The sequence below is a fragment of the Pagrus major genome, chromosome 15 (assembly GCF_040436345.1).
Source record: "Pagrus major chromosome 15, Pma_NU_1.0".
Taxonomy (NCBI): domain Eukaryota; kingdom Metazoa; phylum Chordata; class Actinopteri; order Spariformes; family Sparidae; genus Pagrus; species Pagrus major.
The window spans coordinates 16456918-16475518 of record NC_133229.1 but is presented as its reverse complement, the minus strand read 5'-3'; the positions used below and the strand labels follow the sequence as shown (position 1 = coordinate 16475518).

Below are 18601 nucleotides of genomic sequence, written 5' to 3'. Positions count from 1 at the left end.
TTCTGAATCCAGTCAATTCAAGCTAATCGAATAACCAAAAGAAGCGGTATTTGTTCTGTTTTTCTTTCTCCAGGTCCATGTTGCCATTCTAATCTCCCATCTTTTCTTCTTCTCTGCATGGTGTGTAAGATTCGCCGCTGAGCTCAATGGGCACCCTGCAGGTTGTGTGAATAGTGAGCTGATCCCGAAGAGGGATCCACCTGGTACAATGAAAAAGGAGACACAAAAAACAATTCTCACTTGTGTTTTTTCTCTACCTGTGTCTCTCTCTGTCTTTGTTCTCAGGTTGTTAGAGAGCTCCATGCTCAACGCAGAAGTGAAAGAGGGAGAGATTCTGCCTCCTACCATTCAGAGGCTGATGAAAGGATACAACAAGTACCTCAGGCCTTTCTTTGACAGTAAGGAAACTGCCGACACATGCAGCCATGGAAATGACAGAGAACTCAAGGGAAATGTGTTTGACAGAGAATGAGAGGGGTTCATATTCCAATGTTGTGCTTACATCTCCCTTCTGAGTAATATACACTGACAAAAAGGCATTTAAATGTACTGCACATGTATATTATAATTTGAGATGAAGTCAAATTTATCTTTGAAATGGGTTTATTCCATAATTACCTTGGATGTTATGGAAATACATAACACTGATATGCGGCCTGTAGAAGGGTGCATGATATATTTAAGTTCTAATATCTATATGATTCTAAATATACATTGTTGTTGGTGGATTAACCAAGATCACAGCTGCTAATACATGTTGAAAGTTATTTTCTGATTTCCAGCAGGCGCCTAGAGAAACAAAGCCTACCTCAGCGAACGCTTTCAAAGGAAGCATGTTATGTCATTCCTCACAAATCCCTCTCTCGCGTTATTGTCCTGGGATCCGGGAATCCGTCACAATGGGATTATGGTTTGTTCACTCGCTGTTTGATCTGTAATAACACGTCGGACTTTACCAAGGCGAATGCTATTCAGCACAAGCACGAGTCCTCCCGCCTAGGAACACACGTTTGGCGCACGCTGATGGTAAAAGCAGTGGTAAAGCGAGAGAAGCATCTCCACACACCCACACACGTATTAGCATTACCAGCACTGTAGTCTCAATCACAGGAAGTAAGCTGTTGATGTAAGCCTGCCATTGGCCGATTATTTCAGTAGGCATTCTCCTTCCTTTCTGCTTTCTGTGTGTTACCCTTCAAAGTCCCCATTGCTTTTTAAAAAATAAAAACAAAAACCTCCGAGCAACCTACACCCACACAGCAAAATTTACATATCAATATCTCAGCCTCAACTGCTTGACTATAGCTCGCCCTACTTTGGCCCAGAACCAAGGCGTATGGGCGCCAGTGGTCTGGTTACCACATCTGGACCACCTGTGCTCATTGTTGTATTTGGGCCAAGTGAAACCAATTTTGCAATGTGGGACTCTGAAAATGGCAAATTTGATGAAGGTTTGGAGAGAGACAGAGCGCTCATGTGAACTAGTGAGTAAGAGGGAGTGTGTGAAAATCAACAGAAGTGTCCACTGATATGAAAACTTTCCTTGATCATGAAGCCTAAGGTTACTCTACAGTTCTTTGGTTTATCAATCAAGCTTATGAACTTGACTGCAGACTGGAGGCTCTGTAAATGGTTTCATTATATATACACATGTCACCTCTATGAAACGTCTGTATCCTCACTGTGCTGAATTATTATAAATCATGAGGCTGTTTATGTCTGGCATTAGCATATGTCTTTGATGATCCGATCACAAGGGGACAGCTCATCACTTCACACCTAGCGTTAGGCGCCTGGCCATGCATCTGGAGTGACCACTTTTGATCGCGTGCCACTTTCCTGCCCTATATCCAAATAAAAACGAACTGACACTATGCTTTGTACAGAAAGGGAGAAAGAACCTAATGTTTAACACCTGCAGAATATTCAGCAGGCCCAAATAATTAAGAATTTGTCACATTTCACAGAGTTTATAAAGCTTCCCCTAACTCGACTGGTGTTATATTATTATTATTATTATTATTATATTATCCCGGCCATTCAAATTAATACAAAAAACATCAATGTGGCACATCATTTACAATGACGTCATTATATAGACTGACCGTCAACACCCCCAACTGTTACTGACTTCTCACGTCCCTGCCTGTTTAGTTCTTTTCCTGGGATTTAGCAATTTTAATGCCAGAGCTCACCTCCCATGTGCAAATGTTCCACCGAAACTAATGTACTCCCTGACACTATTTTGCAAGGGTACAGTCTCTGTATCCCGAGCTTAGTGCCCCCTAAGACGACTGTCATTGGTTTAAAGAAATACAAACATTCTGGAGTGTTTTCCTCCTGCAGCAGAATGATAGTTGGTTCAGCCAGACCTTACTTGCGCACTCCTCTCCAATGTTGTGCTTTGTATTTTCATGCCATTTCTAAGCCACACATACAGTATGAGCTAAAATATTTTGGTTCGAGGTACAGGGTGTCACCGCTCGTAAATATCATCCTCTGGCCAGACAGCCCCAGGCACAGCCAGTAGGTTGGCTCAATACAGTCTGACTGGGCATTTTTTGAAGCGGATTGCCCCCTCACTCCAAACTTCATCATTATTTTTAATGCTCAAGTAACCTTAAAGGATTAGTTTGACCCTTTGGGTAATATACTTATTTGCTTTCTTGTTAAGAATTGCTGGAGAGGATTATTACCACTCTATATGTTTGTAGGCTACTTATAAAGCTACGGTCAGCAGATGGTTAGTGTAGCATAAAAACTGCCCGACTCTGTCCAAAGGTGACAAAATCAAGCTGTAAACAGACCGAAGTGTTTTGTTTTCACACTTCAGGTTTTGTACAGATTAAACAAATGAAATACAAGTTATCAAGTGAACTGGCAGGGGGATTTTGTTGCCTTCAGCAGGCCTTAAGCAAGACAATCTTTGCCTTTATGCTAGGTTACGCTAACTGACTGCTAGTGGTAGCTTATATTTACCATACACACATGAGAGTTGTATCGATCTTCACATCTAACTCTCTGTCAAAACTCGAATAAGCATTTTCTCTGAAAAGCTCACCTATCCCTTTCAAGTGAAACTGCAGTGAAACTATCAGCCAAATGTCATCATATTTTTAGTTTTATGAATTTTTCATTTTTTCTTCACAGGACTTTGCCCACGCAGCAACAGTAGGCACACACAAAGACTCAGACAGTATCTGCAATATGACAACAGGCTCATTAATCTCTCTCAAAGAAATGAAGATTGATAAGTGAGAGGAAAGGAGAATGGGAAGATGAAACGTAGGAGAGCAGCAGAATTACCCCTCTTTGATGGTGAATCAGGGAGAACTAATTCCCTCAAGGAGGTTCACACTCGACAGACTGCAGCTGTTGATGTGCTGGCAATGTGGGGTCTTTTTAAATATGCTGTCCTTCGATAACCTTTAATTACACAACACTATGCTTTATTATACAACCTTATATCCATATGCCTCCTCAAAACACCCTGTTACGTCATATAACTAGGACACGTGTATGCATTAACACTCAGAGACAACCATTAAAGCATAAGTGTAGTGAAATGATGGGGATTATACATTGTTAAACATACAACAGATGACAGGTCCAGCTGTTTATTAATGGTGTCTTCTTTGTTTCTAGATGGTCCTGTAACAGTGGGTATGAGTCTGGACATTGCCAGCATTGACACCATCTCAGAGATCAACATGGTAAGACGATATGTTTATGCTCTACTGACAGTGTCGGGAAGAAAAACTCAAAATTTGAGTGGATACTGCACAGAGAGTGGAGCCTGGTTAAACATAGAGACAACTCCTTGGCTCCGTAAGCCATCCTCCCCTTAATGGTGTTGCACTCAAATGTGTCCCGACGGCTTTGTTGACCCACGTTGTCAGGAAATATGAAAACATATTTTTTCTGCATGGCAAAAAGATGCAAAGCAACAGAATAAATGTTGTATTCTACGTATGAGCTTTTTAGGGAAAATAATATACCCAAATATTGCTCCTTTGTATTCACCAACATTTTGATTAGTAACTGTAATTTAATTATTTTTTTCTCTGTAACTGTAACGAATCACAGTTCACATTCATTTTGTGATTTGACAGTGGTGTAAGGTGGTAACGATGTGCAGGGTGTTATGCCCTATTGCTCGTTATTTATGAAGCACACACACACACACACACACACACACACACACACACACACACACACACACACAGGCTCTGAGAGCAGGGGAGCTGTCCACTCACTGTGGTGCTGAAATGGCTGCTGACTTTAAAGGTGCACCATGTAGTTTTGGGGAAACCAATTTAATCAGAAGAGAACGATCTTATCCTATTGACTGATATTTTCTGCAGGAAAACTTTACTTGAATGACTGAATGGAGTGAATACACAAACTGACCTTAAAGGACAACACAATTTCATATTGTTTTACTTTGTTTATATTTGGCAGACTCTGCCACCTTTCTAGCCTCAAACAGTGTTCTGGGGACCTTATTTTCCTCTGAGAACAGCTTGTTTATTCAGTTATGGAAAAAATAAATATTTCTGAGTTTGTATTATTACCTCATTAATATTGTAAATATTAAAATTCTGAGTCTGAATCTACATAGTGCCCCTTAAACAAAAGGCATTAACCTCAAGAGTGCACTCCTGTTCGATATAGAGGCTAGAGATTATAGTAAAATGAAGCTATGGCACATGACTAGAAAGAAGAGAGCTGCAATATTTAAAAGCAATAAACATCAATGATGGTTTTACTGCACTACAAACAGCCTTATTTCTGCCATATCCCACACAGTATCTTAGTACTGCTGTCAACATGTGGTTAGTCAACAACAGGGCCTGGACTTAACAGTGTACTCCACATAGTCTACAATACCTGCTGCATGTTTGTCGACACACCACTGAGGGCAGCGGTGTAGATGCTGAGGCCAGCTGAACTGCTGTGTTACTGCTAGGACGAGGGCCGTCTGTGGACTGTTTGTACAGAAACTCGCAGGAATCCAATTTAGGGAGCGTTGCTACCTTCTCCTCCGGTTCTTTCCTGTCCTCTTTTCTTACAATCACTTTTATGTTTGAATGGCATGACTGCTGCCTTGCAGGTGTGCTCAGCTTGTCATTCCAGACAGACATTGCGCTTCAATATAATAGGAGTCTTGTTATTTGTCACATGATCAAATTGACTTAACATTGACAACAAGTTACAATACCCAGCAATCATCATTGCATCTGTATATGACAATATTATATTATACAATATATTATAGTATTAAATTATAGTTTATATAGAAAATGTAAAAAAAAAAACTATTTAGTGTTGAGTCTTCTTGGACCACAGACATGTTTCTGAGTCAGTAATAAAACATGCCCACAGAAAGCTGGCTCATCACCAAACAAGGCTCACTCGTGCCACGGGCCCCAGTTGCTCTGCCTGCACTGTCTATAATTATGCCACTGTAATTTAATTACATAATGCTGTTAGATGTAACTAGTTACTTCCCAACACTGCCTACTAATTAAAGCAATTTGACAACAAACCCCGAACTGTTCAAGTAATTAAGTGTAGCATGCAGTTGTTCAGTTTACGGCTCGGTGAGTTTACTAATGTCCTGTTAACCTTACTCAACCCTTTCAACCTGAGGCCAAAAATGTTGTTTTTGCCCTCAAACTCTCGTGCTAGTTTCAAATATGGATGCATTACACGTTTTCACAATAAAAGAGAACATTTGATGTGAATAATTGCAGTCGATGTCTTCTTAAAAAAAAAAAAATTTAATCAGTGACATCTGTGATGGCGTTACTACAGCATTAAAACCACTAACAGGCAAAAATTGATCAAGTTTAACAACAAATGTTGGGTTAAAGCTGACTTAGCTTTGCCACATGTCAAACTATGTCACCCACTCTTTTCAACTTATAGGGGTCAAGTGTCAGCACCTACAATGTGAATTATTTAAGAGATAATAATCAATCAGAACTGAAATGATTAGTCGATTGGTTAATATGCTGAAAATCTGCAACAATTTTAATAATCAATCAGTCAGTGGGATCATGGGAGTTGTTGGCTTCATTGATAAAACATCCACCATGCCTGGTGAAACTCAATCAACGTAACTTGAGATCAAAACTATAACAAAGGTCCAGTCATTTTTAGACATTTTAACTTCAGTTTTCCAGTTTCTGAAAGGTGAATACTTGTCAGCTGTCTTTATCTTCTATGACAGAAATCTGAATATCTCTTGAACAAAACAAGCAATTTGAAGACATCAACCAAAGCTCTGAGTACCAATCGACTAATTCACCAAATACTTGGTATATTGGTCGATAAGGAACATTTACAGCAGTATCATCATTTGATGACACATGCAGCTATTTACAATAGCAATAGTAAACTTGAGCTTCTTCCCCCAATTTGGGAGAGTGAGACACAACCAAAGCTGATCTCCATAACAACAGACAAGAAGAGATTACAGCAAAGCATGGTAGTTAACTGTGCTTATTTGTAACTGGACTATTGACATGTTGATTGACAGCGAGATGCACCTGTCAGTTCATGGATAAGCCTCACTTAACAGTGGACTGATAGAGTTAATCCTTCTGGGACTCAACATGTCTGGCGAGGACACTGCACTCACATGATGCCACGCGACAGAGGAAATTGATTACATGGCTCCACGTGATGTGACATCAGGACTTTTAGAATGGATGTCCTGCACAAAATATGTTCAGTGTCCTAAAAGACCAGAATGGACTTGCTGACTTGAAGCAGTGTTGTGGATTACTGTTGCTTCAGGCACAGAGGGGCTCAGGGACCTGACACCATCAATACCCAACAATGCAAAGAAAGCCACATGCTGACTAGCTTGTTTTGCAAAAAAAACCCTCACTTGTACTGTATGTCAGCATGTTATTGACATGCTTATTAAAGTACTCCATTAGCTGTGTTTTGACCTTTGATCCCCAATCCTGCAGGACTATACTGCCACCATATTCCTCCGTCAGCGCTGGACGGACGAGCGCCTGGTGTTCGAGGGCAACAAGAGCCTGAGCCTCGACGGGCGGCTAGTGGAGCTGCTCTGGGTCCCCGACACCTTCATCGTCGACTCCAAGAAGTCCTTCCTGCATGACATCACCGTGGAGAACAGGCTGATCCGCATCTTCCCCAACGGGACCGTCCTTTACGCGCTGAGGTTGGATAACAAACAAGCCTGTTGGTTTATTGGTTGTGTTTGTGTTTTTTTTTTTATTTTTTGCTCCGACAGACAATGAAAAGTAGGCCAGGCAATGGGGAAGAAATTGGCTGAGGGAGGAAGCGTGGGTTGAATTTGAGATAATGTGATTGCACAGAAAGGAGTTGTGTCAATTCTATTACTTGGGTATTGGACTGTATGAGTACAGGAGCATACGATCTGTCAATGGGAAGAGCTGTGGGCTATCGAGGCCACACAAGTCCCGTTAGCACCTTTTCCAGCGTTTATTGCTCTGTGTGCAAGGGCTTAACATCTGACGAGCTCTTGGCAAGCTCCTGGAACGTGCCTTGGCTTTTTGATTAGATACCGGGCCAAGCAGACAGGTTATAGATAGAAAGGTTATGGATGATCCAGTCAGCGAATTTGTTCAGCTCTTTTAAGCCTGTCATGATGGGATTTACACATCCTACAGTTTTAGTGTCAAACGCTTTAACCTCAGCCTGTCTATGGATTGTATAAGAGCTGTCCGGGCCCTGATTTGACTCCACTGACTCAATGCTTCGTCGTGCTGAACTTCTTTTCACGCATACATTTTGGTCGTGGCTACACGTGTTCTGGTTACACAATGAGAGAAACAAACATCACATGGGAGACATTCTCACTGTTCTAATGGCAGATTTGTAACTATCATGGGGGGGAAACATGCGTGGGTGTCATGTTATAGTAAATTGGGTTGGGTATTCAGGCTCAGGCCGCACAGTTGATTATGTCCCTATACATTCGTCTGTGAATTTTTATTTTTAACGAGAGTACGACATTGTTATGTGAACAGTATGACTGGATTTGTTGATTCGTGCTGTTTTGAATGTCTTCATGGACCTTTGCCTCCATGCGGAGAACAGCACAGTGTAGTTTCTTGGCTCTAACCCTGACAGAGGAGATATGGAGGAGGGGAGCGAGTCACAGTCAGAGAGCAGGACTAGTGAGGGTAAAACAAGCCAGAGGAGATGGTCAGGAGAGGGACAGCCACCTCAGGGATTTGGTGCTGTGAAGAACTACAGAGTGGTGTGAGAAATGTGAGGTGTGGAAGGAAACGGACAGCTGTGGTAAATGTTTCAATGATGCGCCGCGGGGAATACATGAGAAAGCACTGAGGTCATTGGAGCTAAAGGTTGAGCAGCTAGGAGGGAAGATTCAATTAGAATTACTGTATGCTAGTTTTATGGTTCAGGAGGGTGAAGTTCATATTTCAGATGAAAATATAATGAAGTCCGAAATCAGAAATCCAAGTTTGAGTACAGTAATGAACCAGAGATGCCTGTCAGAGAAAGACTCATATAAATTGGTGTCACAGTTAAGGTACATGGTAGACTGCACATGTGGTTTATCTAAGGGTCTAACTCCATTTTCCATTTTTAAGTCAATGTGCTTCAGCTTAGTGGTGTATAGAAATGTACAGGTCTGCAAATTTCATGGTATGTAGGTGGTAATTTTCAATGGTTTAGGTTGTCATTGTGGTAATTTTGGGGATAATCTCAAAGGAATTTCAAATAAGTTGCTTTGTGATTACCACCTACATACTATGACATTTCCGGACCTGTAATATGAAATAGAGCCCGACCACATATGCAGTTTTTGGGGGGCAATGCCAATACTGATATTAGGGAGTAAAAACGTCAGATATTGATATATCGGCCAACATACACACATTTTTGGCATTTGATCCCTCAAATGCCGTTATCAACCACTTGTGAGAAAGATATGTAGCAGAGGCAGGATATGTTACAGTTTAACCTTAACTTAAGATTCTTAAGTGCTGACTGCAGCAACTCTTAACTGTTGGGAAATACAATTATGTCGACAGCCAATAGAGACCTCCAGAGATGATGTGTCATGGCTGCAACACATCAATCGTCAGAACACACCCTGTCATGATTCAGACTATCCATCATTCGCTGTATCAAACATTTCCGTGACCCAACATATTGATGCTTGCAAGAGGGAAAACGTATAGAAGAGACTGCGTTTCCTCTACAGTTATGTTGACGATAGAAATGTATGCAATGTGGGATAACCTGCTGCCACATAGTGCAGAAACAAGTGATAGGGGGGCGGAGTGGCTGTGACGGAGACACCACTCACCCTGTTAATAGACATTGTAGCATCAAAATGATTTTGAAGCTGGTATTTTAATGTAAAAAAATTACATAATGTTGCTTTAAAGAAATATATAGCAGCCATTTAATGATTTTAATATGTGGAGGTCTATAAAATGTTTCTATATGAATCAAATACGTCTTTCATTGTTTCTGTTTTTCCAAAGTACAGAGCTTGATCTAATTTTGTTTTATTAAATTATTATTGGCAAGCGTATATCCTTTTCATGTGCTATGTCTTTCATATATACATAGCCTTCAAACAACTTTTACAACAACATGTGAGCAACATCAAGGAGCATTCATGCATGCTACTTATTCTTAATTGAAAGACCAAAGTTGCATCATTCTTTTGCCCTTAAGACAAATTTACGATGTGAGAGGCTCTCATAAAGGCTGGTCCAGATTAACAGCATGACAACAATGCAAAGAAAACCCTTCATTATTCTTTAGCAAGTGCTCTTCATGTGCCATAGAGGATTCAATTAATGGATTTCATATACATCAAAAACCATGTCAGCTGAGAGAACAGGGAAATAACTCATAAATCTTCTCTGTTGTTTGTTTGGTCTGAGTTGCAAACTCTGCGCCACTGTTAAAAAAGACAAATACTGCAGGTATCCTCTTTTCCCTTTCAATAACAATACTTCTGTTTTTTTAGGATTACCACCACCGTGGCGTGCAACATGGATCTGACCAAATATCCCATGGACAAGCAGACCTGCACGTTACAACTGGAGAGCTGTAAGGACACCTCATACTCAATAAAGAAAATGTGAAGTATGCAGCTTCAAGCTGTGGCACAGAGTTGGTGGGTGGGCGGGATGTCAAGTGAATGTGATCAAACCAAAGGATCAAACAGATCACACACTCTCATCTTCTAAACTGCTGGGGTGTGTATGTGCCTGTGTGTGAGTGTGTGTAAGACTACATGCTTAAGTCACACAGCAGACAGAAATTGCAGGGGCAATTCAGATCACGATGGAGTATTCTCCTGTGTGTCCCTCATTAATGACTGTTATGAAAGCAAAGATGAAGCTGGAAGATGACTTGTGAAAATCTCTTAAAGGGATAGTTTGCCAAATGACTCTCTTGTTCGGATTTAGATGAGGGGATTAATAACACTCTGTTTGTCTGAAGCTAGACGCAGGAGACCATCAGCTTAGCCTGTTAACTCGGCTTTGTTAGCTTACCTTATTATTTAGATTTAAATCAGGGATGAACAGCTGGCCTGACTCACTCCACAGCTCAAAAATCAACCTACTAAGACCTTGAAATCGTACTAATTAACACGTTACATCTTGTTTGTTTAGTCCATACAAATGTAAACAAAGTTGTCCTACCAATCCCAGCACAACAGAGTGAGACAAAACAAATATAATATAAAGCTTCAGTCCTTTATTCTTATAGTCCTCAAAAACTAATTGTACCTCCAAAAGTTCACTTCATGTAAAAGAAAACAATATATCGTCAAACAGTTGGTTGGAACTAAGATCCCGCCTCTCACTGGGCTGACAGACAGTCATACTTTAGGATAACGGGGTAGCACTTGGAGTGGCCAATCAGATTCCAGGGGTGGCCATTGGCAGGGTCAGTTTGTGTCAAACATGAGGATGCATATGCACATGTGCACCAGCTGTTGGCAATAGTAACACAATTAAACACAGAAATGCGCCAGCAAAATGTAGGGAAAAAGAAGACTTCCAGCAAACAAACATAGATGTAAACACTGTATGAGATAATCTTTGGAAATTAAAAAAAAATGGCTTTGTTTGTTATGGCAGGAAATGCACCTGAACACTGTTGATTTGGTGTTTTGATGAAAAACCAAACCCAACATTTGTTTGTTTACAACAAAAGTCCACATGGCACCTTTAATGCTCAGATGTGAGGGTGCATTTAAACCCTTTTCTAAGCTCCTTTCCACAAATGGACTTACATTTTCCCTAGTGCTTTTCTCTACCGACCACTCAAAGCGCTACTCTAGACTCAATCATTTACACACACTCACACACTGGCACCATCAGGAGCAGTTTGGGATTTAGTATATTGCCCAAGGATACTTCAGTGTGGGATATGTGAATCAAACCAACGACCTTTGAGTTGGACGACCCCACTCTACCTCCTGATCCAGAGCCGCCCACTCGAACTACTCCTCTACTGATCCAAATATGCTTTTTATAGCAGCCATTCACCACAAGCCCTTAGGCATCCTATTCTTTTGTCAGTCCTGCCCCTGATAGAAGCCCACCTAATTTTACAAATCCTTTAAACTCATATTAATATGCTCTGCCAGGAGGCTTAAAACATTGTTCACTTGTGAAGAGTTCTGAAACATATTCCTGTAATATAAGGGCAAGATTTGCCAAATTTTGACACATTTTTAATGGTTTAAAGTTGAAATGCGGTGGCAGTTTGTGTATAATTGAAGCAAATTGTTATTAAGATTAAATAACAGGAAAAGACGGATTTTTTGGCTCTGAATGAGATGGGAGGAAGAAAAAGCCCCTCACGCCTCTCTCAGCCTCCCTCGCTCCTCTGCCTCCTTTGCTTTACACCTCGCTTTTCCTCTGTGCTATTTAATGACAGCCAGCCAGGCTAAGCTAAGTCTGATCCCTGCCAGAAGCCCACCAGGACCTTAGTGCCAAATAAAACATTTAACGGCAGCTCCAGTCCCACTTAGCAGACAAAAAGACATCTGGAGGTTAAAGTTAGGTAACTGAGAAGATGATGGATCCTTCCTCCGCTGCTTCAATAATTCCAGCCTAAATATCTGCCTCTCTCTCTCTCTCTCTGTGTCTCTCTTTCCCACAATCTCTCTCTCTCATCCTGTCGCTCTATCTCTGCTGTTTTCCTCTCTGTCACTCTCTCCACTCCTTCAATCTCCATCTCCCTCTTGCTCTGTCTCTCTGCCTCTTTATGAAGTTGTATATTCAAGGATTCATTCCTTTTAATGCGGTGCCAAAAGTGGATCATCTGCACAGGAGGGAAGCTTAAAGAGTGCGGCGTTGTGGGAGGTTGCTGGGTGTTAAGATCGGGAATGCGGTAAAATATTAAGTGCGTTCCGACCACAGAAAGAGTCAGTGACAGTCTTTTGTGATATTCAGTGGTGGCCCTTTTAAAAAACTCTTTGATTGTTGGATGTGACTACTTGTTTTCAAGGGGGCACAGGGCAGCGGAAGGTTGAACGTACCCCCATGTTACTAATTTCCATGCTATTGCACAGCATGTCACTACCCATTTGTCTCTCTAACTTGTACAGTAATGTCAGGGCTTCAGGTCAGGAAAATAATGAGTACTTCTAGTCAGATAATTACAATGAGAGAGGAAACAGTGAATTTACAGGACCTTTAAGTCACCACTGCCCTTCATTAGGGGACTTTGCTCCCAGCATCATGGCTCACATTGGTCAATAAAACATGACTCTGTGTGGGTTTAAACGGGAAGAGCAACAGCAAATTAATGAGCATTTCATGTGCAACAGTCTGCAGAGATGTACTCCAGCTTCAGCCGACTGCACTTCCTCTGACTTTTCTTATTCTCTTGCTCCCTCTGCAGACAAATTAGAAGAATACACCCAAAGAGATTTTCCCTTTCTAATAAGCGCTTCCTCAATGAATGTCACCATAGGAGCCACATCAGTTCTTATTAATTAATATCGTTATTGTTACATGGTGCTTTCGAAAGCACTGCCACACGTAGCCGTGGGATCTTCGGCCATATTAATAGTGCATGCCATCTTATTACATGTTTTATTAGGTTTATCAAGGCTCTCCAGGGCCGAGTGCAATATGCATGATTAGTCTGTTATGGAGGGAGTAAAGCTCTACATCAGCGCTTTTTTGTATCGCCTATGAAGACGTAAATAAACACCACGAATGCATTTCCATTAGCGACTCCTGTCACATGTCAGTGTGTCAAACTGCGTTAGAGTGAATAATGGGACTATATTGTGTTGCCGCTGTGACAGCAATAACATACATGAAACATTAACATTGTATTTTAAAGCCAGGTTGTTGTAGGTACATACTATGTTGAAATTGTGTTGATTTAAAGGCAGGCGTGCTTGAGTGTTGCACTTCATACCCATTTGCCTCTCAGGGGGTAACGTGACGTCTTAAAGTAGCTTTTCTAAGGTGTTTTCAAATTCCCTTTAGCGCTTGCCAAGTGTTTCTCTTGTGCTGGTATTTAGCATCAGAGGGTATTTACCACCCACGATGGGTTGCAATCCCAAACAACTCAACCATAAGAGGATCAGGCTTTAGCGTAGCTTGAGCAATTAACATTCCCAGCTGTTCCCACCACAGCTACTTTGAAGTTTAGTGAAAACTACTAATGTACTGTTTCTGTGTCTTCATCATCACCATCATTACCATCATCGTCATCACCATCATCACCATCATCATCATCATTATCACAGCGAGGCTGATGTGTAATGCACTTGTCATATTTCCACCTCCCCAAGCATTGAAAGTTCCAGAAGGAAATGTAAAGGGCTGTGTTTTACCCACTCTATAACACTGACATATTATCGGCTGACAAGTAAATGTCAGATATTGCATCCAAAACTGATAATTCAGTCATGATCTATTCACCCCCATGCCGATAAGAAAGTCAGGTGAAGTTTCATAGTCTACAAAACGTTTCTGGAGCTTCACAGCATAATAACATTCTCCTAAACAGATGGGGAAACAACCAAACAAAATTATGAAATGGACCCATACAGCTCATCTGGTGTAATCCAAATCCCCACGAGCCCGGAGATTCCAAAAGGATTTGAAAAGACATTATTCACACCCTTTTTTTCTAGGCTGAAATCTTCACTGTAGCTGCTAAGCTAAAAGCATTTGCCTGCACACCGTCTGAAGTGGGTGACGAGCTCGACCATTGTAATTAATGTCTGTTCAAATTAATATGGGATCTCAGGGCTTGTGGGGATTTGGATTACACCAGTTGAGCTGTATGGGGCCATTTTATGTTTTTTTTAGGTTGTTTTGTTCTACATTTGAAAACAGTCCCCATCTGCTTCAGTTGTTCAGGAGAATGCTGCAGCACTGTTTTGTTGTGAAGCTCCAAGATGTTTTATGTGCAATGAATGGCTGAATAAAATTTTTTTTGGTGAACTGTTCCTTTAAAGAGAAACAAAACAGTCCAGTTGCAAGCCATGACACCTAAACATGAGTATAAAGCAAAGACAGTCCAGCCATTAACGGGTTTTGCGCACACAAAAAAATTGGATGATCATTTAGTGTGTGAACTTATTTTATCCTTTAATGAGAGAAGCTTTAACTTCTTTAGTGTAACCTTCCTAAGAAAGTAATTTCTCCCTTTCTCCTACAGGGGGTTACAACATCAATGATGTGATGTTCTACTGGACCAGAGGGAATGAGTCTGTCAGTGGTTTAGACACTCTACAGCTGGCTCAGTACACAGTAGAGGACCACTACACGTCTGTCTCAGAGGCTGTTTATGAAACTGGTAAGTCCTCATTGGTAGGATTTCTGATGCTCACACGTTTCTTGCTTTCAAGTAAAATGACAGACCTTTGTCCCTCTTCTCAAAGGCAATTACCCAAAGCTGGTGTTCCACTTTGAGCTGAAGAGGAGCATTCTGTACTTCATCCTAGAGACCTACGTCCCCTCCAGCCTGCTTGTTGTCCTCTCATGGGTTTCATTCTGGATCTCCCTGTCCTCTGTCCCAGCACGTATCTGTATAGGTATGGGGAAAGCAATCCTTTTTTTTCCCAGCAAAATGTGAAAATATGAGCAAATATCATACAGTATACGTTTACATTGCACCAAATCTTACCTAGGTAGTGTGTATCTCTTTATGTACTGTGAACTGTTGTTATGAGATAAAGAAGTTTCCATCAGGCAACAACAGCAGTTTTACTACTACACAGATATAAGAAACTTTAACTCTCCTTTAGTAAACATATGTTGGTTTGGCTTTGATTTTCGAGGGCTGGGAGCTGAAGGGAGCATCTTTGACACTGGTGTTACCGAGTGGGAACATCCAAAAATAGATGTTGTGTTGAATTAGATCCCCCACTACTGCAGGGGGCTCTGGGAACACTAAGTTCTTACAAAACTGACAAAACTACAACATGTCCTACTCCACGGCACACCGGATGTGTCAGTGCAGATTATCTCGGTTGCCCTTGCTTGTCTCTTTGTTGTTCTCAAAGGACACAGCAGTATTTACCTCATTGTTATTGCCAACAAAAGACCAAAACACAACAGTGAATTTAAACTATTTAACAAATATTGCAAGTGTATCCAAATATCTTACTGTAGTTGTACCAACTGTGAGATATTAATTAGCCACACAGGTGCATTTGGTGACATGTTTCTTAATTTTACTGAACGTGAGCACTGTTGGAGGTTTGAATCCTCCAAAATATGTTTTCATAAATTAAGTATTCCACGTTATAAATGAGCAACAGTCAAAGTTAAAGTTTGGAATAAAAATCCTTGGGGTTTCAAATGTAAACATCCGACTGAACAATCAAATCTCAGCTCATCTCTGCATCCATCTTTACATGGGAGGAGACACCAAGCTGAGGTAAACACCAGCTGCAACCATGTGAATCTTCTTGTCAAGCATATTGTACCTGTGTTGGATAATGAACTGGACAGCCTCTGTGCCCACATCAGTCTCCAACAGGATATAACGAACTGTAACAACCTTTGTTAAGCAAAACTTTGCAAAATCCTGATGTACACGACAGTGCCATTCAACCAAGTTACTCTTTTTCTATAAACCGAACTGACAGAACAGAGGAATCTGGCAAGAAAAAAAGTAGGCATTAGCTTCATGGTGACTAAGAAAAGATGTGGTGTGACAGTAGGGTTATTAAAGTGCTATCCCATTCCTGCTCATCTGATCTGGAGTTTTTGTCAGTCAAATGCAGACTGCACTTTCTAGCAAGGGAATTTACATCAGTCATTATCACAGAAGTCTACATCCCACCCCAGGAAAGTACAGAGAGAGTCCTTATCAGAACTTGTAAGGACTTGAACTACTCACTGATCCTGTTCTCATTGTTGCTGGAGACTTCAATCAGGCCAACCTTAAACTGGCAATAATCAAGTTTTCTTGGATTTAGAGTAATGAAGCCATCAGCTTTACACTACGGAAACAGGTCCTCTGAACAGGACCATAAGATCCTCTGAAGAGTGGTTCTTTGAGTTGAAAATACAATAGTCTGTTTGCTAGAACTTCAGGATTCCAAATAAGGGTTACTGCCTGTTACTGCCCCCCACCCCAACCCCATCATATATCTATTTTTAATGCAGGAACTGGAACTGGAACCTGACTGATTGACAGTCTCACAGACAACAACCACATAATATTCAGATGAAGCCCATTGAGGAAATATGCATTCCTGAATGGTTGATCAAAGAATCTGTAGTTTACTAGCGTGTTCTTTTGTGCCAGGAGTGACCACAGTGCTGACCATGACCACTCTGATGATGGGAGCCCGGACGTCACTGCCCAATGCCAACTGCTTCATTAAGGCCATTGATGTTTACTTGGGAATCTGCTTCAGTTTTATCTTTGGAGCGCTTATTGAGTACGCCGTGGCCCACTTCTGCACCCTCACTCATCCCGACGCACACATATACATGGTGAGACCTTCCTGGACGTATGAGTTATGGTTATTTGCTGTGGTCATTGCGTTGTTGTGGTCACAGCCATTGTGTTCATGATGCTGGTCATTGTCATTGTCATCATCACCATCGTCGTCATCTCCATCATGTCATCATGAGCAGTTTGGGGTGAGTTGAACAAGTGCTACAAGCTCTTAAATTTAGATGTGTCATGTGTTTGTTTCCATTTAAAACTCATTCTTTCTTTGGCTCTCACTCTCCTGCAGTACGGCCACCACATGCACGACTTCGACGACGAAAAGAATGGTATGGTCCACACCATCTCCAGTCACCCCAACAGGGCCAAGAGACGCAAAGATCCTGACGCAACTTCTAACACAGCTCCGGCCTCCCTAGAACTCACTGTCAGCACGTCCAGCCCCTCGGGCATTGAGCCTAACCCCGAGGCATCGCCTCCAGAGCCCACTCACTGGTGCATCACTGTTCTGATCACCATCCGCAAAGTGCTCCGCGCCATATATTGCTGTCACGTGGAGAACCCCCACCACATAGACAACTACTCCAGAGTCACCTTCCCCCTCTCTTTTGTCATGGTCAACCTGCTCTACTGGACATATTATCTGTACTTTTAGCATTTGCTTGAGTGCAGCAGAAGTTCCAGAGAGCGTAAGACAGAGAGCGTATGCAGACAAGAGGTGTATTTTACTGTATGTATGTACAGTGAGTGTTATTTAGGTGTGTTTTGAGATGAGTGTGTAAACTTTCTACATTTGGATTCATAAGCAAAGTAGCAAACTCAATATAGGGTTGATTTTGGGAAAAAGTAATGCTTATGATTACAGCTCCATTTTGGAAACATGACTGTTTGAGACCTTGAGATGAAGTGAACGTTGCTTACAGAGAAAAAAAAGTGTCCAGTCTGCATATTTTTTGCTGTAGCACTTTCGTTTTAAGTGTGTCACCGGGCAGGTTGTTACTGTCTGACACGGAGAAGATGGAGCTGTAATTTAAGGCTTTATGACAGAATTTGCTAGCATTGCTGAGGGAGAGCAAATGCCCGTTCCACTTTCGATTCTCGGTTGTGATGGATTGATCATTAATACTTTACAATTTCATTTTCCATTTCTGCCTGCAGGTACAACATTTAAGGGGAAATAGGAAAATAATGGATGGGAGAAGAGGGATGAAAAAGACAGACGAAGGAGCTGGAAAAATAGCTCAACACGGAGGTTGTGTTTAAAAACTATAAACCAGTCTTCCAAGTACAATCATTTACTTTGCAGTTGAAATCTCCCTCTTTCTTCTGTGTCCTTCCATGAGTTATTTTTAATTCACAGAGCAGTGCTGTCTCTCGTCACCTGCATTTGCTTCTTTCATTGACACTATAAATGTAGTGGCCTTTAATCCCTTCAGTTGTGTTCTGGAAATCTGGTCACAATGAACAGTTTTTAATGGAACTTGTCATCACACAAATCTGTTCTGCAGTTTCACAAGGTAGGCGACGTATGAAACACTATGAAACTTCAAAATGTTGAATAATAAATGATATGGCATAAAGATGACATCAAATTTTATATACTGTTATTATATAGTAAACTTCATGATTTTTGTTTACGTTAATGCTTATTTTT

At 41.2% G+C, this 18601-nt stretch overlaps 1 protein-coding gene across 1 annotated transcript; it reads left to right on the top strand.

The window, feature by feature from the left end:
* The first annotated feature begins 208 nt into the window (after positions 1–208).
* Positions 209–17702, top strand: LOC141009738 (gamma-aminobutyric acid receptor subunit pi). Its single transcript, XM_073482430.1, has 8 exons — positions 209–398; positions 3646–3713; positions 6984–7201; positions 10019–10101; positions 14698–14835; positions 14921–15073; positions 16798–16988; positions 17237–17702. Exons 1-8 carry the CDS (start codon positions 209–211, stop codon positions 17600–17602), a joined length of 1407 nt encoding a protein of 468 aa, XP_073338531.1. The 3' UTR covers positions 17603–17702.
* The last annotated feature ends 899 nt before the right edge of the window (positions 17703–18601 follow it).